General features: G+C 47.0%; 5 protein-coding genes across 5 annotated transcripts; 2 read left to right on the top strand and 3 right to left on the bottom strand.

Annotated features, from left to right (window-relative positions):
- Positions 1–357: 357 nt before the first annotated feature.
- Positions 358–2,242, bottom strand: LOC6595422 (ABC transporter F family member 4). The gene is made up of 2 exons (XM_002020808.2): positions 1,880–2,242; positions 358–1,815 (listed from the first exon to the last, which is right to left on the bottom strand). The coding sequence occupies exons 1-2, from the start codon at positions 2,193–2,195 to the stop codon at positions 563–565; spliced, it is 1,569 nt and encodes a 522-aa protein (XP_002020844.1). The 5' UTR covers positions 2,196–2,242; the 3' UTR covers positions 358–562.
- An 11,339-nt stretch (positions 2,243–13,581) lies between these two features.
- LOC6595421 lies at positions 13,582–14,629 on the bottom strand. The gene is made up of 2 exons (XM_002020807.2): positions 14,113–14,629; positions 13,582–14,044 (listed from the first exon to the last, which is right to left on the bottom strand). Exons 1-2 carry the CDS (start codon positions 14,411–14,413, stop codon positions 13,728–13,730), a joined length of 618 nt encoding a protein of 205 aa, XP_002020843.1. The 5' UTR covers positions 14,414–14,629; the 3' UTR covers positions 13,582–13,727.
- A 200-nt stretch (positions 14,630–14,829) lies between these two features.
- LOC6595420 (protein enhancer of rudimentary) lies at positions 14,830–15,630 on the top strand. Its single transcript, XM_002020806.2, has 2 exons — positions 14,830–14,894; positions 14,975–15,630. Exon 2 carries the CDS (start codon positions 15,005–15,007, stop codon positions 15,311–15,313), a length of 309 nt encoding a protein of 102 aa, XP_002020842.1. The 5' UTR covers positions 14,830–14,894; positions 14,975–15,004; the 3' UTR covers positions 15,314–15,630.
- Positions 15,631–16,273: 643 nt separating this feature from the next.
- LOC6595419 (protein enhancer of rudimentary) lies at positions 16,274–17,075 on the bottom strand. Its single transcript, XM_002020805.2, has 2 exons — positions 16,920–17,075; positions 16,274–16,844 (listed from the first exon to the last, which is right to left on the bottom strand). The coding sequence occupies exon 2, from the start codon at positions 16,817–16,819 to the stop codon at positions 16,511–16,513; it is 309 nt and encodes a 102-aa protein (XP_002020841.1). The 5' UTR covers positions 16,820–16,844; positions 16,920–17,075; the 3' UTR covers positions 16,274–16,510.
- A 127-nt stretch (positions 17,076–17,202) lies between these two features.
- LOC6595418 (proteasome activator complex subunit 3) lies at positions 17,203–18,077 on the top strand. The gene is made up of 2 exons (XM_002020804.2): positions 17,203–17,616; positions 17,676–18,077. The coding sequence occupies exons 1-2, from the start codon at positions 17,376–17,378 to the stop codon at positions 18,041–18,043; spliced, it is 609 nt and encodes a 202-aa protein (XP_002020840.1). The 5' UTR covers positions 17,203–17,375; the 3' UTR covers positions 18,044–18,077.
- The last annotated feature ends 8,607 nt before the right edge of the window (positions 18,078–26,684 follow it).

The following is a 26,684-nucleotide window of genomic DNA, read 5'->3' on the forward strand; positions in this document are numbered from 1 at the left end:
ATATTCTCTCCCACGGCGGCAGCCCATGCAGCCGATCTCTCGCGTCTTCATCGTGCGCCTTTCTTTCTTTCGCTCTATTCGCTCTCTCGCTCATGATGAAAATCTATAAGGTGGGTGGTTCACTCTCTTTCGGGTCTCAGCACAACTTAGAGCGCTTGGACGCAGAGAGCTTTCGCTCTCTTGATCTGTCGCGCTCTAATCAAAGCCTCTCTTGCATTCGGGCGCGGGCCATTCGGCTTCGGCCCGCCTACTTCTACTTCTCGCACTTTGCATATAATTTCAGGCGCTAAACCATTTAAGATTGCAATTGTGTTTATTATTACATTATATAGCTGCATTTTCCCCTAATTTGATACAAACTTAAAGAAAATCTGATGCCGAACGCCATCAAGGGAAAAATAAGGGGAAAATGACAGAAGAAAAATCAGCAAAATTAAATCATCAAACTTGAGAACAAAACCAAATAAAATTAAATAAAGTGTCGGAGGCAGGAAGGAGCTGCAGGCTGCATGCTGCAGGCAGCAGGCACCAGGCTCCCTCCAAGTAGATATTTCGATCGCAGTTATTTGAGAAGACATCCCAATCCTTTGGAGGTCCCAAGGAGGATCGGTGCCAGCAGTTGGCCTGGCTGGGGCTCCAGCATCAGCAGCTCCTCGACGGAGTAGCGAACGACGTTGTTCAGCGGAGGGTTGGTGGAGCCATCGACCTCCCCGGGCGGACGCTTGAGCAGGGCCTGGGCATAGGTGAGATTGCCGCGGCGCTTCTCCGAGTGGAGCAGTCGGGTCAGGGCCAAGTCGGCTGGGTCGGCAACTGGAATCGGTGGCACGTAGCGTGGAATGACTGGGGCCAGGGTCGGGCTCTCCAATTTGATCACTTCTTGGGAGTCCTTGGCCGAGTTGGACACTGTCAGGGGTCGACTGGTGTCGGCGCGCCACAGCACCGGCTTGTTGGCGGTCCCAGATGGCTTCTGGTTCTGGTTCTGGTTTGACTTCGACTTCTCGTTCTCCTTGTCGGAGACCCTCACACGCTCCAATTGGCGTGTGCGGCACTTTTCGTCCCACTCCTTGGTTGTGGGTATGTAACGTCGGGGGGGCTGCTGCTTTGCCTCAGCCGGCGGCTCCTTCTCCCCCTGTGGCTGTGGCTCCAGCTCAGCCTCAGCCTGGGCATTGGTCGTTGTGGCACGTTGAAGCCCGAAGTACCGCTTCTGCATCATACGCTGCTGGGCCGGCTTCTCCTGCTGTTGCTCCTGTGGCACCTCCGCCTCCGGCTTCGACTGTTTCTCGCGATTAGCCTTGCTTGGCTTCTGCACTTGGCAAGTCTGCTGTTCGCCATCCTCCTGTACACGGGCTTCCTTCTGCCACTTCTCGGGATACAGCTTCGGAGGCTTCTTCTTCTGCAACATATCCTTCAGGACCTTTTCGATCCTCTCCTTCTTGTCGACCCGCAGCTTACGCACGCGCTCCCGCTCGTCTTTCGTGAATCGCACTGGGGAACGCGAGATGTGTCGAATGACCGCTCCGCCCTCCGTTTTCTTGAAGGGGCCAAAGCTGGGGTCGCGCAGGCGGCGTTGCTCCACCAATTTGAGGGCCTCCAGGGCCACTTTTCGTCCTTGCTCCAGACGCTTCTCCTCCAGAGTGAGATCTACTGGAAGCGATGGGCCGTCTTCAGTGGAGACTGCCTCTTCGGCGGATTTTTGATTGGTCTTGAGGCGTTTCTCCTCGGCGCAGGCATTCGCTTTCCTGGCCCGCTTGCCGCCCAACTTGATCTCGTAGGCGTGATCCTCGTTGGCCATCGGCGTGACGTGTTTGGGATTGGCTAACGGTAACGGAGAAAGTCCATAAAGAACAACCCTCAACTCCTCGCGCTCCCCCACACCCACCTGACTTCTCTGGTCGCTTCGGAAATCCATGCCAGGGCAGGATCAGCATCGTCTTCTTCTGCTTCTCGTCCTTGAACTCGAAGTGACGCTTCAGCTCGTCGAGATCCATGGGGGCATCGACTTCCTGCGCCTTGGCTGCCACAGAGCGGGGCACAAAGACCTGGGCATTGGCATTGAGCTGAACCCCTCCGCCAGCCACACTTTTCACCACCTCAGAACGCGACTCTGCAACGCTTACCCCCTGAATCTCCCCACAGTTCCGACGCGGATCCTTCAGGATCGAAAGGAGAGCACGGCTCTCTATTAAATTTTGCATGTTTTTCTACTATTTCTAGCTATCTATAGTTATATTTTATTCTCAGTTTGTTGCTTCGTGCTACGTGTCGGCTATGCTAGTTTTTTGGAACTGGGAATCTATCGATAGAGCCCGACGTATCGGGAAAGGCCTACTGGGAAATTCGATTTCCTACAGCCTGTTTGGGGTTTTTCCTTTTGAGTTTTACTCTGTTGTGCCGGTCTTTGGGTTGAGTCTCGGTTGCAGAGAGTGTCCCCTCAGGGCCTGTCGAAATCCCATTCCGTTCAGCCCGTAAGTAGGTAAACCCTTAAAGATTGTAGAGTACTGAGAACTGAAGCCTCTGCTTTCCCCTCTCCTGAGAATCCGAATCCCCATCCATTGTCCGAAATCTCAGCGACTCGCAAAGTTATAGCCACCACTTGGTGTTATTTTTTATCTGCCCGAAACCTACTTTATAGACATACCATTTGGGCCACTATCCATACATGTGTATGTTCCCTCGTATCCTCGTCTTAAATCTCCGTTTAGTTCCCATAAAGTTTCCCCTGTCGTTTCTATCTCGTTAAGGTTCAGCATGGCACTCGTATGTGCATTTCTGATCGCTCCCACGAACATTACTCCATTGTCGACATTTATTCGCACAATAAACACAAAGCCAGGGCGGGGCCAAGAGTCGGGAGACGACGAAATAAGTCTTGGCCAAAACGGGAGGCCAGATGGAGGTGGCATCGGATGAAGGGTGTGGGCATGTGGGGCAGGCAAAGGCACAGGCAAAGGCAAAGGCAAATGCAAACGGTAAACGACATTCAATAAAACGTTTGAAAAGAGAAGAAGGAGAAGGACGAGGAGGAGGAGCTGGAGGAAGTACGATAAGGTAGAGATGCTGGAGATGGAGCAGCTCTGTGCGAAATGAAATGAAATGAAACGAAAGAAGCGCACAGAAATATGCAATTTCACCTCAATCAGAGTTGTAAAAACAAACAAACAATGGCCCAGTGCACTCCGAGCTCGGCTGGAGGGTGCCCCCTCACCGCCCCCATGTCATATGAGCCACATGCTGACTCGTGCCCGCCTTCCTCCATCGTTTCTCCATCTTCTTTGGGGCTCCGCTTTCCCTTTTTGCAGCAGTCCTGGTCCTGTATCGTTTTGCAAGCTCCAGTGCAAATGCAAAGAGCGCAAAAATGCAATAAGTAAAATGTAATAACTGCTCAGGACTCAGGACGCAGGACGCAGGACTGCTGCTGTTGGAACGGCTCCAACGGTTGGTGGTACCATCAGCCAGTAAGGACGAAAATACTAAGGGAAAACTTTCGTTTTCTGCCAGAGAAAGTGGAATTTTTAATGCTACGATAATGATATCTATAGATTTTTTATCAGGTGCAAGGAAGCTACTTACAGGAGAGCAGAAAAACCTCCATAGGGATTTTTCGAAGGCTTCAAAGTACTCATCTTTAAGTCCGATCCAACTACAGGATGGATGCAATCAAGGAGCTCACTTGGGTAAGGATAAGCCCTTGCAGTTCACCAGCGGATCCTACCTTCAATCAATAAATGGAAAACATTTTCGATTCAACACCCCCAAACGATAGAAAACTGAATGAAACAAAGTACGTATATCAATTAAGGCATTAGTCTGGGAGTGCAAGCAGTTGAACAAGGTTGTCCACCGTAGGTCCTTGTAGGTCAACCGGGGATTACCATACAGAAGGAGAGAGCGAGAGAGAGAGTTGGAGATGGAGATTTGCATTTATCCATGCAGGCGGCAGGCACACAGAGTGCTTTGAAATTTTTGTATAATTCGACTTGGAAAGTAGGTGGAAAAGTGGGAAAAGCAGCGGCAGAGCAGCTGTGGCAGCTGTGGCAGCAGTGGCAGCAGCAGGCCGCCACTAATGCATTTGTGGTCAATTGTTGGGCACAGGAGGAGGCGACACCCAGCGCCCGCACAAACACTGAAACACTGACATCATTTTAATAATAAAATTGTTAACAGAATTGCTGTGCTTTTGGCCCTGGCCCCCCACACACACACGCACACACACAGAAAAACATGTGTTGGCCTTGTTAGCACACATTCGTGCAACTTTTGAGGGCCCCACGACACCGACCTCAATGTGTCGTTGTCATTGCTCCTGTTTCAGTTGCTGGCTGCTGGCTCCTGGCTACCGGCTACTGGCTCCTGGCTGTGTTTTTGGTCCTTTCGCAATCTAAATAAAATTGCCGACGTGTGTGTACGCACAACTTTTGCCATATTTAATCGTATTTGTACACAACAACAACAACACCGCAGAGAAATATATATTTGGTTGGATTTTTAGTGTTGGCAATTGTAGCCCAACACTGGAGCAGGAGCGGAGGCAGGAGCAGACAGAGACGGAGACAGTGACTCCACCCCTGGCACTGGCTCTGTCACTGGCTTTGCTTTTGGGCATTTGCTTATTATTGTTAAAAACTTTTTACGCCCACACAACACAACAGAAACAACAACTGAAAACAGGAACAGAACAGGGATCACACAATTGGCCTGGACGCCTCTCCATTCCCCTCTCCTCCCGCCCCCTGTTGTGGGAGTCGGCAAATGTGTTTTTAGAATATTTTGTAACACAGAAATTACCTTGGAAATTTGCACAGATGCAAATGTAACTAGAGATGGTAAAGTGACAAGTTTTCATAGTCCAAAGATTGGAAGACAAAGTGGTATACAATAGTCCACAGGTTAGCAGACAGTAGACTTATAGAGAGAATAAGCTGATAATTCGTACCGCAAGTTCACTAGATTCAAAAGTGTTTTACAGGCTTCAAAAGGTGGGTATATACATAAGTATGTACATATGTATTCGTATACTCTCTCGTAGGTAAGAAGGCTGGGCTCTCTCAACGCTCGCGTCCGCTGAACCGATAGCGAGAGAACAGATCACGAGAGCGCGAGAGCGCAACAGCGATAGAGCGCGAGAGCGGTCGTCAGAGAGAGCCGGCCGAAGCCCGAGAGAGGAAGCTCTTTATTCACTTGTCAGCTTTCGTCTCAATCATTCGTCGTCTTCAAAGCCAACCCGAAGCTATTGTAAACCTCCATTACACCGAAAATCAATAAAAATTGCTATAATTAACATTCCCGCACAAAGGAGTATATTTCGTTCAAACGATTACTGCCCTCCAGTTGGAAAATCCCATCTCGAATAACCGATTCTGGGGCGAGTTTACCTTTGTGTCGTTTTGGCTTCGTGCAGATTTTTAAGCTTGTTTCGGACTCGGACTCCAACTCCGAATCTGCTGGGGCAGCTTAAAACGTGCAGCCGAAACTTTTGCCTGGGCCACGAGGCAACTTTTAAGACACAAATTTATGCCGGAACGGCGGACCGAATGGACGTAGGACAGGGGACAGGGGACAGAGGACAGGGGTTAGCATGTGTGCTTGGAAAGTGATTAAAAATTGGGTCAAGTGGCCCGGTGTGGCCCGATGGGGCCCGATGTGCGTGCGGTGGGAGATTAAGCAATTTGGGATCGGCACGCACACAAATCAAAGGATTTGCTCATCTTTTTTTATGAATACCGTGCCCCGAGCACTTAAAGTTTCTCCAACCATAACGATTTGTCATTCCAGCAGGAGAAGCAGAGAAAGACGGGAAGAGATGGGAAGGATGAGAGGGAGAAATTTCAACTTAATTACAAAACGAGACCACAAACTCTACGCTCAGGGAAGTGCAGCAGAGAGGCAGAGGTAACAACCAGTTAACTGGGTGGCATCAACATCAGTTGACTGTGGCGCCTCCATGCAGAACCACAGGCAGAGCACAACCCACTGGCTGCTGCTGCTCCTCCAGAGGAGGGGCCTCTGGGAGGGAGGGCTACATATCTGGTGGCACAGAGTGTTGGTGTTTGTTCCCCGGGTTTGTTTTGGCTGTGGTTGCAGCGGCCTCCCCGGCAGCACCAGGAACAACAGAAGCAACAACTCCCAGATGCCGCTTCACTCCCCGCCACTCCACTCCGGCACTCTCTGCGGCATTCCTGGAATTCTGCATTTCCACTGGCCTGCATCCTGCACGGAGGGACTGCGAATCCGCACTGGGGGGCTGCTTGAGCTCCGGGATTCCTCGCAGAGCATACAGCTCTGATTCGTGTGTGTCTTTGCAATTGTGTATCAATCATTCGGTGGGGATTCTGCTGTTCTCGGATACTCCTATGGATTGGGCTCTAATTTGGTTCGAAATCTCAAATTGTTCGAGGCAAGAATTTCGATCGATTGCTGAACGCTTAACCACTGCTTGAACTGCTTCTTGAACTGCTTCCGGCTTTTGTTATGGAATCCTTTAATAATATTTTTGTGTGCTGTTGCAAATCCAAATCAAATGCCACTTAAACGCTGCCCAGTGGAAAGGGGGTGTATGCGCCTCTCTGTGCCGTGCCCTTGCATATTTTATGGGGTCATCGGCGTTGAGGGGGGGGGGGGGGGCCAGGACGTAGAGTGGAACTGCAGCTGACCGCAGGACACGACTCGACTCCACTTAGTGTCCTCCGCCTGTCCGTCTAACTGCCTTTCAATTGTTGTTGTCTAAGCCTTGATTGCAGACGGGAGGATCCTTCCTGGGGCGAGGGGTGGGGGGTGTCTCTGTGTCTGTGTGTATTTAACGTGCCTTAAATCACATTTGGTCTGTAATCAAGCTAAACAAATATGCATGGGCACACCGGGTGCCCATATGGGAGGGAAGTGATGTGTGCTTGAAGGAGTAGAGAGGGGCTTCCGTTACGTTTCGGTAAACTTAAATTTGGACCCTTCCCCTGTCGGCTTGGGGTCTCTGTTTCGGGGGTCTCTGTGCGGTTAACTGGGTCAATTGTTGAGCTGTAATCCGGAAGCTAGAAGCCAATCGATTGATGGACCCTACTATACGGCACTAATAAGCCAAAAAACTGTGTCATTCATCGAATGGAATGCCGAAGTGCAATCCCAACTGCAGTTCTATTAATTTTTAGTTATATTACCCCAGTAATTCCACTCGGAATACTTTTTTATCGAATAATTTCATGGAAACCGCATTTAAAAATCAACCCAAATGCCGTTAGTTTAATCGTTGAAATCCCTGTGTTTTAGAACTTTTCTGAATAGCCATCAAATCTACGAAATTGCAACTTTCCACTGCATTATAGTTACGCAACGCACTGTCTGTCAGCGAAACTGCAGTTAAAGCGCTTATGCCCGTGCATTTATAGACACGACACGGTTTATGGCGATGGGGAAAGGATGGGCCATGGATGGGCCATGGCTGGGCCATTGCTTGGCAATGCGGACATTTTATTGTCACAGCGAGCCATCATCATCGCCATCGCTACTCGTACTGGAGGTTCGGATGGGGTTTATTTTTTATGCAAAATCAATACGAAAATGACAGCTGAAGAGGGGAGCAGGGGAACAGTGGGGCAGTGGGGCAGGGGAGAACAAGAATTGAAATCTGATTGAAAAATTGCCATAAATCGACGTCAATTCAATTAACATAAATTGTTTGATTAATGATTGACAAATGCTAAGCAGACAGACAGACAGACAGGGACAAGAGAGGCAAAGTGAGAGAGAGAGAGGGAGAGAAAGAAGCAGGATGGGATTCCCGCAAGTAATTGCCGCATAATTCGATAACGATAGCCATGAATGATGGCTCCCACACACACACACCAACACAGATACACACACACAGTTTACACTTTGCTCGAAGCAAATTTTGGGTCAAATAATTTTTTAATTTCCATCCGAAAATCCAAGGGAAAGAAATCACCAAATGTCTGAAAGTCATTAATCATGGATTGTCCTTTCGAGTCCCTGACCATCCCATCCCATCCACTCCGTCACTCAGTCAGTCAGTCATTCTCTCACGCCCCCTCTCGCACACACTCGCACTCTCTCCCAGTCCTTCAGTCAATCAAACAATTGAATACATTTCAATCATTAATGGACACGGACAGTCGACAGTCGACAGTCGAAGGTAGCACACGCTCTCCGCCTCCCCTCCCTCCCTTTGCCACGACTTGACTGGGGTCAGAAAGTCGCTGAGGCCCCAACGCCAGACGAGCTCCGAGACGGAGCTTTCCGCTTTCCTCGTGTCTAATTGATGGACAGTTGCTGAAGTTGCTGCCCTAATGACGGCGTAGGAATTATTGTTATTGAATTATGATTGCGAGGGTCGTGACCTGTGGGGAATCGGGAGTAGGCAAAGAAGCGAAAGGGAAGAAAATGAATGGCAATCGCCTGGCTTCTAGTTCAGTCCAGGTGTGAGATTGATTTGCTCTTCAGATTCGCAGATTTGCCGAGCAAATACTCTCCTTTTTCTGCATTTAATTTTATATCGATTAAATTCCTGATCGCACTTTGATTAGTTGATCATCGAATTGTGGTAAATTATTCTCGATTTTGCATTGAATAAATTAAAACAACATTTTGGCATTCATTTGTGCATTTCTGGCGCTCGAAGGCGGGCAGCGATGGCCAGCAGCCATTATTTATCCCCGGCCTATTCCGTAGGTCGTTAATTGGCGAAATATTTTAGTGGCACTCTCATCGATGCATTTTCCGCCTCCTCTGTCTGCCGCCTCCCACCGCCATCAACACCCAGCTATAACTGTTCTAATGCATATGCATATTGCGGGGTTTCCCCCTCGGCCACACTGCGTGGAAAATGTGTGGAAATTTATGCGTGCTGCCGAATGGTGGGGGAAAATGTATCGTTTTGGCCCTGACCAGCCTCTACCCAAAATGTTTTTCGGAAACATAATTACTTGGCTGTGGGCCGAAGAGACTTGTAATTAGCTTTTGTAATAGCTCCTGGGATTATTTGCGTCAATTGAGCAAACAAAAGGCTGTCTGGCAGTACTTAGAGAGGGGGAAATACAGTAGGGCCACAATCGAACGAAAAACTAAGAAGAAAATAGTGTATGATAATTGTGTACCTTAGAAGAGATCTTAGACCATTTGTCGTTTAAAAAATTGTGAAAAATAGTGCAATAAAGTCACGCTTATAAAAATTAGCCAACATTATAGAAAATTCATTAATTTATCGGATAAAACTATTTCTCTTTTGAAAATCGCGTTGGAGAAGCTCTTAAAGCAGCAGTAAAGTCGAACAAGCCTATGGTATCTTTCTATAAATTCATTTTTATTGATGTTTAAAAAAGAGGACCCCAAAAAATGCTCTGTGGCAAGGACTTCCTTCCAATCCTTCTATGAAGCTCTCACTGTACGAATGCCTCAACTTTGTCTAGCCCGCAGGTTATTTTCTTAATATAAATGTTGCATAGCTAATATCAGTGGCACTTTTCTCCACCGCCTCCCCCTACTTTCTCCCGGTGTCTCTGTCTAAGCTTAACCCCTTTCAATCAGCGAGTTGTGTTTTTCTTGCCCTTTTTCCCGCTAATTTCCTGCGCTCTTTTGTCAAATTAAAAACACACACACACCCATACACCCAGACACCCATCCAGAGGCCACAGGGAAAAGTTTTGCCCCTTTTCTCAGCTCGCATTTCAGAGATTTCTCGGCTTTCTCCGTGCGCTTCTCAGTTTCTCTCTGTTGGATTGTTTGCCTGTTGGTTGGGTTCATTTATCATGATTTTGTTTGTCGAACTTTGTCGCGTATGTTTTCCCCCCACCAGCCGTCTCCTGCCATCTCCTGGCATCTCCTGGCATCTCCTGGATAGGCGGAAAAGTGTCTCCTCTGTTGTTATACCCTTGCAGAGGGCATTCCGAACGGGTATATCCTTATCCACTTGGGCTTTCCGAACCAAAATCTGGCATCAGGGCATATTCTAGGGTATCCAAAACTTCAGTCCCCAAATCTATCACTTGCTGTCTTACCATTGTTGTTCTTGATTTGAATGCCAGCAGCAAATGGCAGCTGTTGATGGTCCTTCCCGTCCCACTCTTCGCCCAGCAACAGATCCCCAGCCCTTCGGAAAGGTCTCCTCCTTGTGTCAGGAGTTTTCCTTCGGTTGGGGCGGGTGGGGGGGCTCACTTTTTGTTTGTCTTTTTGTCAGAGAGAGCGCCGAGCCGAGCCGAAATTGCAAAGTGATTACTTTTGATTAGTTGCAAAAAGAAACGTAATTTGTTTATAGCTTTTGCTGTTGCTGTTGCTGCTCTGCTGATAAATGTAATTTGGGCCCAAAACTCGCTGATTACAACAGAAACAATGGCTAAAACAATGGAGAACAAGGGCTAACGAGCCGAGGAATCATGTGTGGAATCGTTTGATGTGTCTGTCTTTGTTTCTTGGTTGATTGTGCAGCAGCAGAATCAATCCAAATCCACATCCAAATCCATATTTAAGCTGTGAATGCGGAAAAGGCATCAGTCTGCTTGTTCCCGACTCGTTATCCCGGGAAGTGATCCTATTATTTCGCAGCAAGCCAGAAGAAAGGTGTTCTTACTCACAATATACCCCCAGAGCAACTGGCACTGCAATATGAAAATATTTGTGATGGCACAAGTTTTTCGGTTCAGCAGAAGCTAAAAAACGTGGCCATGCTTCTGCATGACTTTCATTACTGATGGAAACGTATTCAGATTGTTTGTCTAGGATGGAGATGGCAGTGGCGTCTGAAAGTGGGGCAGGGCAGCCAGGAGAAAGGGGGTTGGGGGTGGGTGTGGGTGTGGGTGTGGGGGTGGGGGGCAAACTTAATCTAGGAGCAACCGAGCTTACATTTTTAAGCAGCGACAGCTGCTTGCATGCAAAATTATGACTTAAAGCGCAGCTGGGGCCAGCGCCAGAATGTACTCCCACTCGTAGTCGTAGTCGTAGTCCTACTCGTACACTGGTACACTTCTAACCAAGCAAGGAACCACTCTGTCCTACACACACGCAGAAGCAGGAGCAGGAGCATGAGCACAAAAGGATAACATAGAAGTAAGTTATTCATTGTGCACGCAAACATTACGGAAGTCATATGTTAAAGGCAGGAGAGCCGGAGAGCCGGAGAGCGGGAGAGCTGTAGAGAACCGAGGCAAAAACCTGGCTAAAAGGTAGCAAAAGGTAAAACCAGCAGGCTCCCGCCTCCACTTCCTGCCCCCGCCCCCCCGCACAGCATGAAAAGCTGGCCAAGTTTTTGCCGACTAAAAGAAAAGAAATATGAAATATGACTCCAAGTCGAATTGTGAAAACTTGCAGAAAGGTACGAATAAGCATATCAAGATCATAAATAAAACACAGTGCGAGCGAGAGCGAGATAGCGCGAGAGAGTTGGGAAATTAAATTTTCGACTAGGAAAACCCAACCGAAAACATGGCTACCCCTAACCCCACCCCACCCCCACCCCACCATGGTGTGTGGTGTGTGGTGTGTGGACTGGGAGTGCACATTGCTAATATACGCAACGCGCGCTGCCAACTTTGATTTGCAAATAAATTATTTCGTTTCGTTTCGTTTCGTTTGCTCTTTTGCCTCCGAAATGAAAATCCTGCCCAAAAGACCAGAAACATGGAGGCCAGAAGGTAAGAAGGAAAGAAACAAAAACAGGTGAGGAATAGCTGGATAAATGTACAAGGGTTTTTCAATAGGGGTCTATGGGGTATACTGGCTATAGGGAGAGGAGACCTTTCAGTGGACATATGCACTCCCCCTGCACTCCTCAGGTATTTAATGGCATTCACAGAGAAAGGGTTTCTCCGCTTTAGGTATCAGCCATTCCACACCTTGACCATCGCCAGCCCCTGTGCCAACCTCCTTCCCTGTTCCCTTCCGATGCCACCCCCCCAATGGTTCCTCCCTCTCCTACCCTCACCTTGTGCCTTTACCCCGCAACATTCTAACCAGAAAGTTAACTTGAACTTAAAATAAAAGTTTTCTACGTTTTTTTTTCGGTTGGAATTTTCGTTTTTGGTTTTTTCCTTGGCGTTCCTTTCCACAAAGTCAAATATCATAAAGTTCGCTACGCCTTTTTGCATATTTTATTTGCGCTTATTTCCAAAAGCGAACGAACGCGGCAAGACGAAGACGACGATGAAGCAGGAGAGGGGCAGGAGAGAGAACGAAAAGTTGCGGTGGCTGCTCTCATTTCTGATGCTCGCACTGCTTGAGTCGAGTCTGTATGACACTGCTTCCACAGCACAGGCTTTATTCAGTGACGCGTATGGTCTCATGGCCAGACATTATTTAGAAATATGTATGTATATAAAAATATACAAAAAAAATGCTAAAATTGGTAATATTAATTGGAAAGATAACATAAGTCGGTCTATATTGACTGAACTGCTTTAAGGATTGCCCTACGAAGCGTAGTTGTTGGCTAACTAATTTATTTATACATACAAAATAAATACCATTTTTACGCAAGGATTATGCAAAATTATAGAAAAATAATCCGAAAAAATTGAATGGAAAAACAGTTGGGCCTGAAATCCACTGACAATCTATGCCGCAGTTGCAAACGACTGGTACAAGCAGTACCACCAGTTAGCAAGTAGTATTTGTCTGTGAAGTGAAGAAGCAAACTTCTACTGCTTAGCAAGCAGTAAACCCATCTGAGAACTGCTGCCTTTCTGCCTCCAACCACTTTACTGTGCCATAGGGCTTTTTAATTAATAAATTTAGTCATTAACTAGAATGTCATACAGCCTCACCGCTGCGCTGCCGCCTCTGCATCTTTTATTCCCGCCGACGCGACGCCGCTGCTGCTGCAGATGTCGCTGCTGGCTTCAGTCAAGGTTTTCACATCTTCCTCTCATCCGCGCCATTCCTCTTTCTCACTCACTCTCCCTCCCTCTCTCTCTTTCTCATTCTGTCTGTTCGTCTCCCTTCTTTTGGCAACAATTAAATTATTCAACCGAAATTTGTTGAAGCTCCCGAAAAAGTCACGCGCACTTGACGGCAACAACAAGAACAACAACAACAACAAAAACAATAGCAGCAGCAGCAGTTTCCGAAACTAACTTTTGCCGCTTTTACCGCTTTCGTCGCTCTCGTTGCTCTCGCCGCTCGCGTCAGCGGCTACCAGTGCCGTTGTCGTTGTTGTTGCTGTTGCTGCGCTCTCGGTTCGGTTCGGTTCGCTTCGGTTTCGGTTCCAGTTCGGTTCGGTTGCCGTTGTCTTTTATCCTAGGTCTCGGTTCAGGTTTTTATTTTCCAAATGAAATGAGTTTGAAGTGCATTTGACGGTGGTCGCCAAAGTTCTGGCGTGCGCCTTCTTTTCAACATCAGTGGGCGTGGCCTGCAACTTTTTCGTTTTTGTTGTTTTTTTTCAGTATAATTGTTGTTTCAGTTGTTGTATTGAGCATTTTAATGGAAAAGTTTGGCAGTTAAAGGCGCTTTTCCACCGAATGGTATTTTAAAAGCTTTCCCAGAAAGGAAAACCAAACTGTTGGAATGCCAAAAACCAATTGAACAATTTTTTGAAATGCATAAATTTGATATTTCGTGATTGGTTTTTGAAAAGAAGAAATCAGATCATTTTTGTTGATTTTTACCAAATTTTGTATCTTTATTTTTGATGATGTCCAATCCTGCTCCGAAGCGATCTGCAACAGGGAAAACACATACATACTACATACATATGTATGTATGTATGTACATAAGCATGTACCATGGATGGATAATTACAAAGTGTCGGAATCCTTAAACTTGTTCCAGTCTTTGTCGGCAAATTCGATAAGCATGGAGTAGACTTTGCGCACCTCGCAGAGAATTTCGAAAATATCTTCGCGGCACTCCTCGACGCCCGGATAACGCGCCACATCTGAAGGGCGCCTGGCGCGCACGGCGTGGAACTTCGAGATCTGTTTGAAGCTGTCATTGGCCTCCGAATGGATTTTCCCGATTCCTTTCTGGACATCGTCGAGGATGGAGGCGGCAAGGCTGGTGCTGTACACGTTTTTGTCTATCATGTACGCTACCCACTTCTTTATGATGGTTGCTGCAAGCAAAGGCAACAGTTAGTAGGAGTAGGTGTCCCCAGCAAGATGTGCCACGCCCTTCACTTACCATTCGCTAGCATTGCTTGGACGATGGGCTTGGCCGCTTCGACAATCACCCAGACCGCCTTAGTGCAAGGAACTGGGCACGAACACTTCTTTTCAGGCTGATCATGGGAGCCGCCATCGCCTTGACCTTCGACCTCGACCGGAGTGCCTTGCTCCCGCTCGACCTCTTTGAACATCGGCGAGTCGAGCAGCTCGTTAAGCTCGACAATCTTCTGCGGGAAGCCCTTGGCCAACAGCTGCGTTCCACCTTTGGTAACGAACACCTTAGGATACGGGATTGCGTTCTCGGACATCGACGACATTGTCGTGAGTATTGTAATTGCGAGATTTGTTGAAAATGTGCAACCACACGGCAATGAGAAAATTTTGGAGGTGTTATTTGGGTATTGAGTGCACTTAATATGTGTGATTTTCGAGCTATTGCCTGAAAAGTTGTCAATTCTAAAGCCGATGCTATTTATTCTGCCACGTGCCTACTATCGCCCAATCTGGAGATGGCAGAGTCAACGATTTCATATATCGATGTTTCGAATAGAAAAATTGTATGTGCTCAAATGCGCAAAAATGTATTGTCAACTGAAATAAATATAAACTTGACTACTAGCTCGATTTCGATCCTGCTGCTTGTCGATTTAAAGAAAATCCAATTCGTTTTCTACAAGCGCTAGTGGGTACTCCAGCTATCGTTGTGTTTGCCATTCCTATCCGAGTACTCACCTGTCATCGCTAGCCTGTTGTGGAAAATATTTTAAGCCGAATAAGCGCTGCTATCGTCGGAGACTGGTAAGTTATCGGAAAACACATAAACATAAAATTACGATTTACTGTACACAAAGCCCTCACCTCAACTGTTTCATTTGCAGACAAGACACCAATAGAGGAATCCATCCAAGATGTCGCACACCATTCTGTTCGTTCAGCCCGGGGCTCGCCCGGAGACTCGCACTTACTGCGACTACGAGAGCGTCAACGAGTGCATCGAGAGCGTGTGCAGGTCCTACGAGGAGTATCTGAAGCGCCGCAACCCCAAAAAATCGACCATTACGTACGAGATCAGCCAGCTCTTCGACTTCATCGATCGGCTGAAGGACATCTGCTGCTTGGTGTACCAGAAGACCACCAAAACCTACGCCCCGTTCAACAAGGAGTGGATCAAGTCTAAGATCCAAGAGCTGCGTCGCGAATCGGCGCACAGCGCTTGAGACGAGTCCAGGGATGCTGCACGACGAAGTAACCAACAAAAACACACGCAAGACAGTGAACACACCACACAGAAGGGGAATCATCCGGGGGCAACACATAATCATCATAAGCAGATCAATGACACAATAAGAATTCAAACAGGAACCACAGTCACACCAACAATCAATGAAATGTATTCCTTACTTAATAAGAAATAATATAATGTAGAAACATAATACTGAATGGGTATGACGGCACTACCGTTGGCTCCATGCAGATCAGTACGTCCTTGTAGACCTGGAAAGAAAAAGTAGAACAAAATAAAGACGAAACGATTGTGTGCCAATTGGTCTCAAATATCACATGTCAATGTTCTTATTAAACAATTTGCCCACTCTTTAAATAATTGCGAAAGAGATACGTTTATGTGCCCGTCTAGATTTGCTTTAGGCAGCCAATTCGTTGAGCACTTGAGCACGTTGCGGACATCCTCTGTGGGGAAATCCAAAGTAGCTTCTATATATGCTTCACCGATCTGGCAGCCCAGTGGAAACCCGGTTTTATGCACATTCCAAATATTTTAAGGTGTTAAAATGTCCAAAAACCCCAGTAAAGAGTCGCCATAATTCCTCAAAAGAACTACAAAGACTCTGAACGGCTGTGGCAGCTCGTTTCTTTACTTGCCAAAAACTTCGGCCAATGGCCGTGGGCCTGGCAGTCCCGCCGTATGCTTATGAGGCTGCACCAAGCTCGACTTATGGTGCACGTTCATTGGGCTCTCCACCAACCTGCACTACAGACTCTTTACCGGTCGATAATACACCGAATTTAAGCAAAGCTCAATAGCGTGATTAAGCGACAACTTTTAGAACAGCTTCGGTTTTCCACTGCAGCCTCAACCTTTCTATGGCGGCTCAGGCACCCAGGTCTACTAGGACGTAGGGATGTTCTTAGAGACAAAGGTAAGCTAGTTTCTACATTATATTATTTCTTGTAAAGTAAGGAATACATTTCATTGATTGTTAAGTGCTTCAGACGATGTTGGATGTGGCTGTGGTTCCTGTTTGATTTCTTCTTGTGCCTTTGATGTGCTTATGATGATTTTGTCTTCTATTTGGAGCATTGATTGCCCTCGGATGATTCCCCTTCTGTGTGTGTTCACTGTCTTTTGTGTTGTTTTGTTGGTTACTTCGATGTCCAGCATCCCTGGACTCGTCTCAAGCGCTGTGCGCCGATCCGCGGAGCAGCTCGTAGAGCTTAGACTTGATCCACTCCTTGTTGAACGGGGCGTAGGTTTTGGTGGTCTTCTGGTACACCAAGCAGCAGATGTCCTTCAGCCGATCGATGAAGTCGAAGAGCTGGCTGATCTCGTACGTAATGGTCGATTTTTTGGGGTTGCGGCGCTTCAGATACTCCTCGTAGGACCTGCACACGCTCTCGATGCACTCGTTGACGCTCTCGTAGTCGCAGTAAGTGCGAGTCTCCGGGCGAGCCCCGGGCTGAACGAACAGAATGGTGTGCGACATCTTGGATGGATTCCTCTATTGGTGTCTGCAAATGAAACAGTTGAGGGCTTTGTGTACAGTAAATCGTAATTTTATGTTTATGTGTTTTCCGATAACTTACCAGCGCTTATTCGGCTTAAAATATTTTCCACAACAGGCTAGCGATGACAAGTAGGTACTCGGATAGGAATGGCAAACACAACGATAGCTGGAGTACCCACTTCTACGCTTGTAGAAAACGAATTGGATTTTCTTTAAATCGACAAGCAGCAGGAACGAAATCGAGCTAGTAGTCAAGTTTATATTTATTTCAGTTGACAATACATTTTTGCGCATTTGAGCACATACAATTTTTCTATTGAAAACATCGATATATGAAATCGTTGACTCAGCTTGGGCGATAGTAGGCACGTGGCAGAATAAATAGCATCGGCTTTAGAATTGACAACTTTTCAGGCAATAGCTCGAAAATCACACATATTCAGTGCACTCAATACCCAAATAACACCTCCAAATTTTTCTCATTGCCGTGTGGTTGCACATTTCAACAAATCTCGCAATTACAATACTCACGACAATGTCGTCGATGTCCGAGAACGCAATCACGTATCCTAAGGCGTTAGTTGCCAAATTGGGAACGCAGCTGATTGCCAAGGACCTACCGAAGGAGATTGTCGAGCTGAACGAGCTGCTCGACTCGCCGATGTTCAAAGAGGTCGAGCAGGAGCAAGGCACTCCGGTCCTGCCTTCGGCTGGCAAGGCGGTCTGCGAGATGATGGAAGTGGTCAAGCCCATCCTGCGCACTCTGATAGCGAATGGTAAGTAGTATATCTTGCTGGGGACAGCTACTCCTACGAACTGTTGCCTTTGCTTGCAGCGAATCTCTTCAATCTGTGGGTATCGTCAATGATACCGGAAGGAGTGTCCGGTGACAGCCTTGGGGTCTCCATCCAGAAGCATCTCCAAGAAGAAATCGTGAAGGTCCAGTCAGAGGCCGATGCCTACTTCGAAACGTTTCCGAAGTACTTCGAAACGCGTGCTAAAGCCGCTAGAATAGCGTCCGAGTATCCGCACGTGGAGGAGTGCGGACAACTTGTGGTCGAGATGGACCAGATTAATATATTATTTCTGCAGAACATTGTCCGCGAGGTGCGCAATTTCTACTCCTTGCTCCACGACTTCGGCACTAAGAACTGGGACAAGCTTCAGAGCGGCCAATCGTCGAATACCAACGGCTATCACTGATCCACGCATACAATATATACTAAACACACTCGTATGTACCCTTCTTAGTATTCAAAGTGCGGGGTCAGCTCTGTAGAGGAGTTGTTGCTGGATCAGTGGATCGATGAATCTTTCACCCCGAAAGTTTTTGTATGCAGATTCGAATTAGATGTAGGATTTTTGGGTTAGGGCTGGTTTTGTGAAGATCAGCATTAGAGATCTTTTTAGTTGAAAGGAAGGAAAATTCTTTATATTCGTGTGTTTTTGGCCTTCATCCGTGTTTCCATTTTCATTTATATCTGTTCGTTGACGATTTTTCTGACCTGTTCCTAATCCTTCAGTGGCGTCTCTGCTTCTGCTTCATTCAACATTCGATTGAATCTTTCCTTTCACTTGCAGCTCTATACCTAGCCCTCTCTCTCTCTCTCAAAGGGTCTCCTGCATGTGGCACTAGATTCCGAGCACTGCGTCCCTCTCCTTTGGTTTGTTGACTGCATTGCACTTTAGCACCAATTCACACTCGGAAAAAGACAGGAGAAAGCAACAGAGTATGACAGAGAGACACACAGCAAATGGAGACAGAGAGAGAGAGAGTCCAAGAAGTGAAGAAAGAGCCAGCTCGAAAAGGGACGCCGGCAGACACTTACAGGCACACAGACACACACTCGTCATCTTGTAGTTTTTCCAGCTTCTCCTTTTCCGGGCCTAATGGCGCATCGTGGTCTAGGCCTCCCACATCTGTCGCTGTCCTACGTGTGTTTTTTAGCAGCTTACAGGCGTTTCCCCTCAGAAGTCTCCTATGAAGTGGTGCTCCCATAATCGCAAGTGTTCAAATTCAAGAGGATAATACTTTATACTAATTTTAGTAATGGGAATATTTCCCATCTTTTACTTTACTTTGCTTTATTCACAATTATAAGTTTCCTAAGCACTTGTATAGAATAAGTTATTGGAAAAATCCTACCATCCAGTGGTACAGCAAGTACATATATATGATGCTGATATATTATGTATAACCATTTCGGATCCATTTGTTAATAATCTAAAATATAGAAATGCTATAACCGCATCATTTCTTTAATTACATTGCAGAAAGAAGTACATTTGCTCTCTGTATTACGATTATTGTCCAGGTTTTGGCCAGCACTTTGTGGGCACAACCGTTCCATTCGTCTCTAATAACAAGGCCAAGGCAATTCGCAAGAAGACAGAGACATTGCTCTAAAATTCCGGCCCAATTTTCACTCTTCAAGACGGAGGATACGGAGGTGTTCGATGGAAGCTTCACTCCTGCAGTGGCTGTCTCTCCTGATATGTCTTGCACTTTCCTGGCGCTCATGTAACTATATTTGGATGCAGACATGTCCCTGGGAGGACGTCACTGCATGACGTCTTGGGAAGCCAGGCTGTCGTCCTCTCTCTTCCTCCATCCTGGGAATCACTGGGATATGCTTTGATCTGCTTTTCGCTGGGCCATGACTGGGCATTGTTCCACTCGGGCTGCCAAATAAAAATAACTTTATTTACATATTTTATTTATGCGCTTCATTAAACCTTTAAGTCGCCTTTATTTACGAGTATGTCCCCCCACCCCACCCAGTCCGCTTCGGGGGCATTGTTAATATTAATATTAATATTGAATTTATTTTATATCATATTTGTCGGAACGTGCATATATTTTATGCACAATAACAATGTGTTGATGATGTCCTTGTTATTGCACACAGAAGAGACAGTATGTCGAGAGAGTATTCAAATGGGGGATTGATACCCGAGCATTGAACCATGGTTATAGCTATTAAGAGTAGCCGAACGATTCAGGAACGATACAGAGTCCTTTCGGAGAGCAATCGCTTCGATTTACTCCAACAGATTCGATGCCAAGAGTTCTCCCTTCCGTGGTCCGAAAACTAACCAGACCCACTGTACCCATTGTGTTCGAAGTGAATTGGCTGACTCGGGCGTCCGATGTCGTCCTGGTGTCGCATAAATCGCACTCAATAAAGCATATAGAAGGCATAAATTATATTTTGCCTGCTCGGAATTTTCATTAAGCCAAGTCCCAGACACAGTCGGCGGCAGACAGAGACAGAGACAGAGAGAGAGGAGAGGGAGAAAGGGAAAATTGCACAAATTAAAGCTCTTGAAACTTTAATGCAATTTCAGAGCCTCAACTTATTCCAGCTCCTCTGCGTTTGAGTCTTGCTTCACCGCCAGCGCCAGCGCCACCGCCTCTCAACCTCCTCCTCCTCCTCCACCCCCACCTCCTCTTCGACTCGACTTGTGCTTCCTGCCATTTCTATTTTTATTGTATTGGCCTGGCCAAAAAGCAACCGACAGCCACCGACAACAACAACTCTCCAAAAAACAACCAAAAAATTAATGAGCGCAATAAACATTTTAAGTGGAATTGTTGGTGAAGTTGTTAATTTTTAGTGCAATTTATAATTTTATTTTCCGCCGAGCGAGTGTAATAAAATTGTTTGCGGGTAAAATAGGGGCAGAGAGAGAGAGAGAGGGGGGAGCGGGTTAGGACTAGGAGCATCGCTCTCCTCAATTGGCATCATAAATAATCAGTTTACAAGTTAGTTACGCAGTTAATTCCTTGGCGCTTGCCTCGGCCTGTGCCTCTCGTTCCAGCTGGCTTTGACCTTTTAAACTAATTTCCCCAAAGATCGGAGAGCAGTCCAACAGCTGGCTCCAGGTCTCAGGCACGCAGGAGGCGACGCTTTGGTAGCCATCTGCACCATCTACTCCTCCTGTGACCTTTGACACCCACCCACCCCATAGCGCATCCCCTCCCCGATGCTTTGTTTATTGTTGTGTAAGCCAGGCACGACACCTGTCGGCCCATTTCTGGTCTAGTTTCGCTTTCGGCCAGCACAAAATTATTAATATTTCAGTTGCCCATCCCCCACACCCCCCTATGGCAACCCTCTATGCCACCCCTAATCGCTAGTTCTGTTTCGGGGGACCTGTCTTCCGTTCCGCTCCGTTCCGTTCCATTCCGCATTGCATACTTGATGACGCTTTCATCTCGTTAAGTGGCTTAAAGCCTTTCCTGCCCCATGCAGCAGACAGACGGGGAATCTTAACGGAATGCGTGCGAGTCTGTTGCTGTCTCTGTCTCTGTCTCTATGGCCCCGGAAAGCCCCCTCCTTGGAGCTGCCTGTCATAATTGCGCAATCTGTTTCGGGCGTTTATGGCATTAGCGGTCAGCGTGCCACCAAACAGGTCGATTCCGGGCTGTCAGCGCGGGATTTCGATGTGCATTGGATATACATTTTCAATGTGGCAAGGCTCTTAGCTGCGACTTGCTCTTGGACTCTTGTGGCAAATGGAAATGGGAATTCTAAGCCAATTTTCATATTAAGTATCCGCCTTCTCTGTTGCAGCTTCCTCCCAGCAGGCGGGCGAGGGGCAGGGGTGGCGGAATGCTCTCCAAAAGTTGGCATTAAAAGTCAGCTGTTTGACTGCAATGTGTGTCCCGCTCGTATGAATTTATGGATGAAGTCAATGCATTAAAACAGCGCCCACCCTCTGCTGTTGAATATGGAAAAGGGCGAATGGCAAAGGGCAGGGGGCAAGGGGCAGGGGGCAGGTTACCTGCAGCATAAATGCATGTCAAACATGTGTTTGCGCGTATCTGTGCGGAAGAGTCTTGCGGGGTACTTGAATGACAAAAAGGGTATGCTGTAAACGTGGAAATCGTGGTTTACAAATCGAGAAAAACCCACTTGCACATTCCACAATTTAGTTGTATCTTATATACAGTGGATTATCTGCAGATACAGATACAGTGGGTACTTTCTTCAGTATCTGCCCCATCCAGGGTACTCTTCCAGTCGGTACCCATTTGCTCTCCAGACTTTTTCTTGCTTTTAATAATTTTTTGATGAACTTTAAAAAGGCAAGAGCAAAAGCATTCGAAATAACTTGGAATATGTATGACGAAGGCGAAGGTAGGCGTAACCCGGGGCGAAGGAGTTTCGGAAGGGATGGGCGATGGGGTACGGAGACGATATGTATTCGTGCACCGAAAAATACAAATTAAAACAGCGAATATTTAAATGTATAATGAGCAACTGAAAGCTTTTTAATGGCTTTTCAATTAGATGAGGTCCAGTCGAGCCGCAGTCTGCGTGTGTGTATGTTTGTATGTATGCGGGTGTATCTGTGTGTGTGTGGGGCACTGAAATTAGCATACCACCTGATTGTGGACAGCGGCGGGGCTTGAGCTGGCAGCTAATTAGACACCAGCTGAGGCGAAAGCCATCTTCGTAATTGAGTCGGCAATTGGAAATGCTTTTTAATTACAGTTTAAAAGACACATCAGATGCTGCTGAGGCACAGAACTTTAACATAAAGGCGATCTGCCATTAAACGGGGAACCATATGGAATCCACTTCATTTAAAAGTTGAGGAAATCTGCCTGTTCTGTATGCTTGATCTGCTCTACTCCTCATTCAATCCCATGTTTTTTATATCCACAATGCAGCTGTTTGTAGTAGGGCGGAGCGAGACGGGGGTGGGATCGTAACTAGCAGTGTGTGAGTTCTCGCTTACAAGCCACGCCCACCCGAGAGCTGCGTGGGTCGTGTGGATCGTGATAACAGCGCGGGTCCGCTCTCAATGCGCTCTCAGAGAGCGCTATACCTGGCTGTTAACTGAAAGCGGTACCTGATGGCGCTAACAGCCTGTTAACCTGGGCTGCTAACAGCCACCCGAGAGCAGTGTGGATCGTGGAGTCCCCTCTCAGTGAGCGCACTACCTGGCTGTTAACTGAGAGCGGAGCCCGGTAGCGATAACAGACTGTTAACCTGGGCTGCTAACAGCCACCCGAGAGATGTGTGGATCGTGAACTCCCCTCTCAGAGAGCGCTCTACCTGGCTGTTAATTGAGCGCGAAGCCCGGTAGCGATAACAGACTGTTAACCTGGTCTGCTAACAGTACGGTTGCCCTGTTACAGCTGTTCCCCTGCACAGCATCGTTTTCCACTAAAGAGATCACATTTTTAATCCTTTTTACCCTAAAACGTACTTGGATCAGACTGAAGCATCTAATGTATTGCTCTTAAAATGTACTACTTTCCTGCTGGGATATTCAAGATTTTTCCAATAACTGCTGTTCTTCCCCCACCCCCTTCTCCTAATGAGCCCGTTCCCGCATGCAGCCACACTTCCTCCCGTCACCCACTTTTCCTCCTCTCGCTCTGGCAAAACTCGCATTCCTTTTCTCCACATTCTCTGCCTGGCAGGACCTTTACAGTTATTTTAAGGATTCCTTCTGCGGCTGCAGTTGTGGTTCGTGTTTTATTTTCCTGGCCGCAAGCTTTAATGTGTGCAAAATCATTTTGCAGCACTAAAAAAAAGAGTATCTAATTAGAATGGACAGGCTACAGGCCACATCCTGGGCCACTTCACCTCCGGGCGGATAATAGTGAAATATATTCCCAGGGCAGGTCAATGGGTCACTTGAACTGAAACTAAAACAGAAACCCATTGATTATGATATTGTATCTCGTTGTTCGATGAACTTTCGGATTAAATTCAGCTTATTCAGCGCCAACAAACGAGAGGGTGAGAGGGGGAGAGAGAGAGAGAGAGAGAGAGAGAGAGGTGGGGGGTTGATCGGTGGAACTGAGAGACCCTCACAGTTGAAATGATTTCCACAGGCTTTTGTGCCATTTGAGCTTATTTTTCCTGCAACCCCCTCCCCGCCACGCCTCCTGTCAGTTGCGCCCTTAATATAAACAGTAACCATTGTATCCATGTATCTATGAGTGAAATGATATCCGTATGCAAAAAGCAATGCCCTGCCCCGACCCGACCAGAAAAAGTAAACGCCGACAGAATTTTTGCATGCGTCAGGATTTCACCGAAAATATTTTGCAAGTACAAATAAATCCATTTGAATGCAAGTTGCACAGGACACCCCACCCCACCACAGCCCACCCCCAAAAATACACAACAATCGAAAGAGCGAAAAAAAAGGATATGTGAAAACTCAGCGATACCAAAGGGGCACAGAGCCCAGAGCACAGGACGGGTATTAGTGGATTAGGGGGGGGTGTAGATAGGGTTGGGAACTATGCGAAAAACCGCATAAAAAACAACGTAAATAAATCAATGTAAACAATCGAAACAGTTGTCGGTAAATTGAAATTTGAAATGCAACGCTGCCGAATGCCACGATACCACGATACGAGTACGAAGTGCTCCCCTTCCCCTTCCCCTCCCCATCCCCCCCTCCCACTCGACAAAACGTCAACGTCTTTTTGCATGACTCTGCTCTTTGTGACAGGAACAACACCACCCACAAGAGACATGTGCGAAAACAGACAGGCGGAAAAAGGAAGAACATTGATGATGACGACGACGACAACATCCCACGTCCCACATCCAGCAGGAAACTAGGCAACCCTGCCAAGCAGCTGACTGAAGATAGGAACGGAACGAAACGGAAGGGCATGGCACAAAAAGTGCGGAAGTACAGCATGCAAAAAGCCTTAATTGACAAATACTTGGGAGCGAGTGGGAGGAAGACTGCTAAAAACAGAGAAATAGTTAAGAATAGAGGGGGATAAACGAAATGAAAATGAAAGAATGCGTATGCATTGCACTGACCAACACAAGATTCCACACTTTTGCACTATTTGCAGCTGCAAAACTGTACCAAAAGATTCCCCCAAAAAAAATTTCAAAGAAGATCTGATCAAAAAAAACTAGTGAGGAATGGACAAAAATGGACAAGGTGTGTGAGAAATGGAGGTGAAAGAAGGAAAGCAATGAAGTCTTCTATATAGCGAAATTTATTTACAGAAATCTGCAATGCTATCAAAAATTAGCTCTATATTACGTATAACGAATTCCCCTTGAGATTCGATAAATATTTGAAGAAACACCAAAGAATAGCCTTATTGGAACACCTAGAATCCCGACTGCAAGCCAATATCTTAGATTTTTTCCGACATCTTAATCATCCTGGAAATCCATTACGATTGCCTGCCTGCTGAAGCTTTTCGGCTTAGAAATACCCAGGGCTTTCAGTATACATTCCCAGCATAAATCTCAACCCGTTTTTGGCTACTCCTCTTCCCTCCACCTCTCCATGGGGCAGGGGGAGGGGGAGGGGCACTACTTGTGACACATGTCATGTGTGGCACAGCAGGTCAAGTCAGAGGGATTTTTGTTGCTGTTGGAAGCAAGACAAAGGCATGGGGAAGGGGCAGGGGGCAGGGGGAAAGGGGGAAGCAGGAATGCCGACGCATGTTTCGTTGTTGCTGTTGTTGAGGCATTGTGAATGCGGAGAAGAATGATGGAGCGCAGGAGGCACAGCCGCAGCAGCATAAAATGAACTGCGCCAGGAAACAAAGGAACAGCAGCCAGGATCCAGGATCCATCTACACATCTCCGACAAGGACACGGACACGGACACGGACAACGACACCGACACCGACACACTGGACTCTCCGTGTGGCAATCAACAATGCCACAACTCTCGCCTCGGACCATGTCCAAGTGCCATGTACAACATTGTCCGGAGCGGAGCTCCATTCATTTCACACCACATAGATTTTATGTACTGAGGGGCAAGGCGAGGCAGGGCGAGGCAATCTTTACCCCAAAAACTTGGCCAATAATATAAAGTAATTAAAAACCGCAGAGACAGAGAGCCAGAGAGTCAGAGACAGAGACATAGACACTGTCGGCTGGTGGGGGGCTGGAGAGGATTCGAGCTGACGGCTAATCTGGTTTGACTTTTATTGAGGAAGCGTACAAGTGTTTTGCTGCCTGAATGTGGCCACAGGATATGCTGGCACCTGCTTTGCCCCTCCCTCTCCCTCTCCTCCTCCTCCTCCTCCTCCGCTGAAACAAACAAATTTTTATGATGGAATTACAAAATTTTAATGTTTGCTTGTTTGTAATTAAATTTTCTGTAGCTGTTGCTGTTGCTGCTTCACGTTGATGTTTGCTGCGGATACCCTCGCGAGGGGCATGATGAATGGCCCGGGAGTAGGTCATACAATCATCGATCTATCGTTCTGGATAGTCAAGGGTGTGGTAGTGGTCTCGAGAGGACTGGAGATCTATGGGAAACACAGCATAAATATCATACCTGATTATTCAAGACAACTTCTTTCTGGAGCGGATTACTGCTCACTTGTAGGGAGCCCCCAATAGAGGATCCCTCAACATTTATCTACTTCTAAAGGCATATCTCTGGAGTATCAACTCTTTTCCTTCCTCAATCCCAAGGGTATTCCCGGCTTCGACCCCGCTTAAGACCTCTCCTGCCATTCCCTGCCTGCCCCTCCCTTCCGTCCTGTATTTTTTTGTTGTTTTATGTGTGACTTTTATGGGCGTGACACGTGAGCAATTTTTATTACCCTGCAAGAGGAAGAGGAGACGACGGAAGTGGATACAGCAGAAGGCAAAAGGCACCAAAGAGAGGGGGCGGGGGAGGGGGAGGGGGAGCCTAGGCAAGGACATTGCCGGTGACCTTTAAACTTTTAATTACACACGACTGTCCGAGCGGCATAGTAAATTTTTAATTAAACCAAATTGCCCTCAAAACCGGCGCCTGGAACGCAGGTCCTTGCCTTAGAGGGCTTCCAGCTTTAAGGACAAATTGCGGCCATTACTCGGCACTATCTATGGCC

The sequence above is a fragment of the Drosophila persimilis genome, unplaced genomic scaffold, assembly GCF_003286085.1.
Source record: "Drosophila persimilis strain 14011-0111.01,24,50 unplaced genomic scaffold, DperRS2 tig00000191-arrow-pilon, whole genome shotgun sequence".
Taxonomy (NCBI): domain Eukaryota; kingdom Metazoa; phylum Arthropoda; class Insecta; order Diptera; family Drosophilidae; genus Drosophila; species Drosophila persimilis.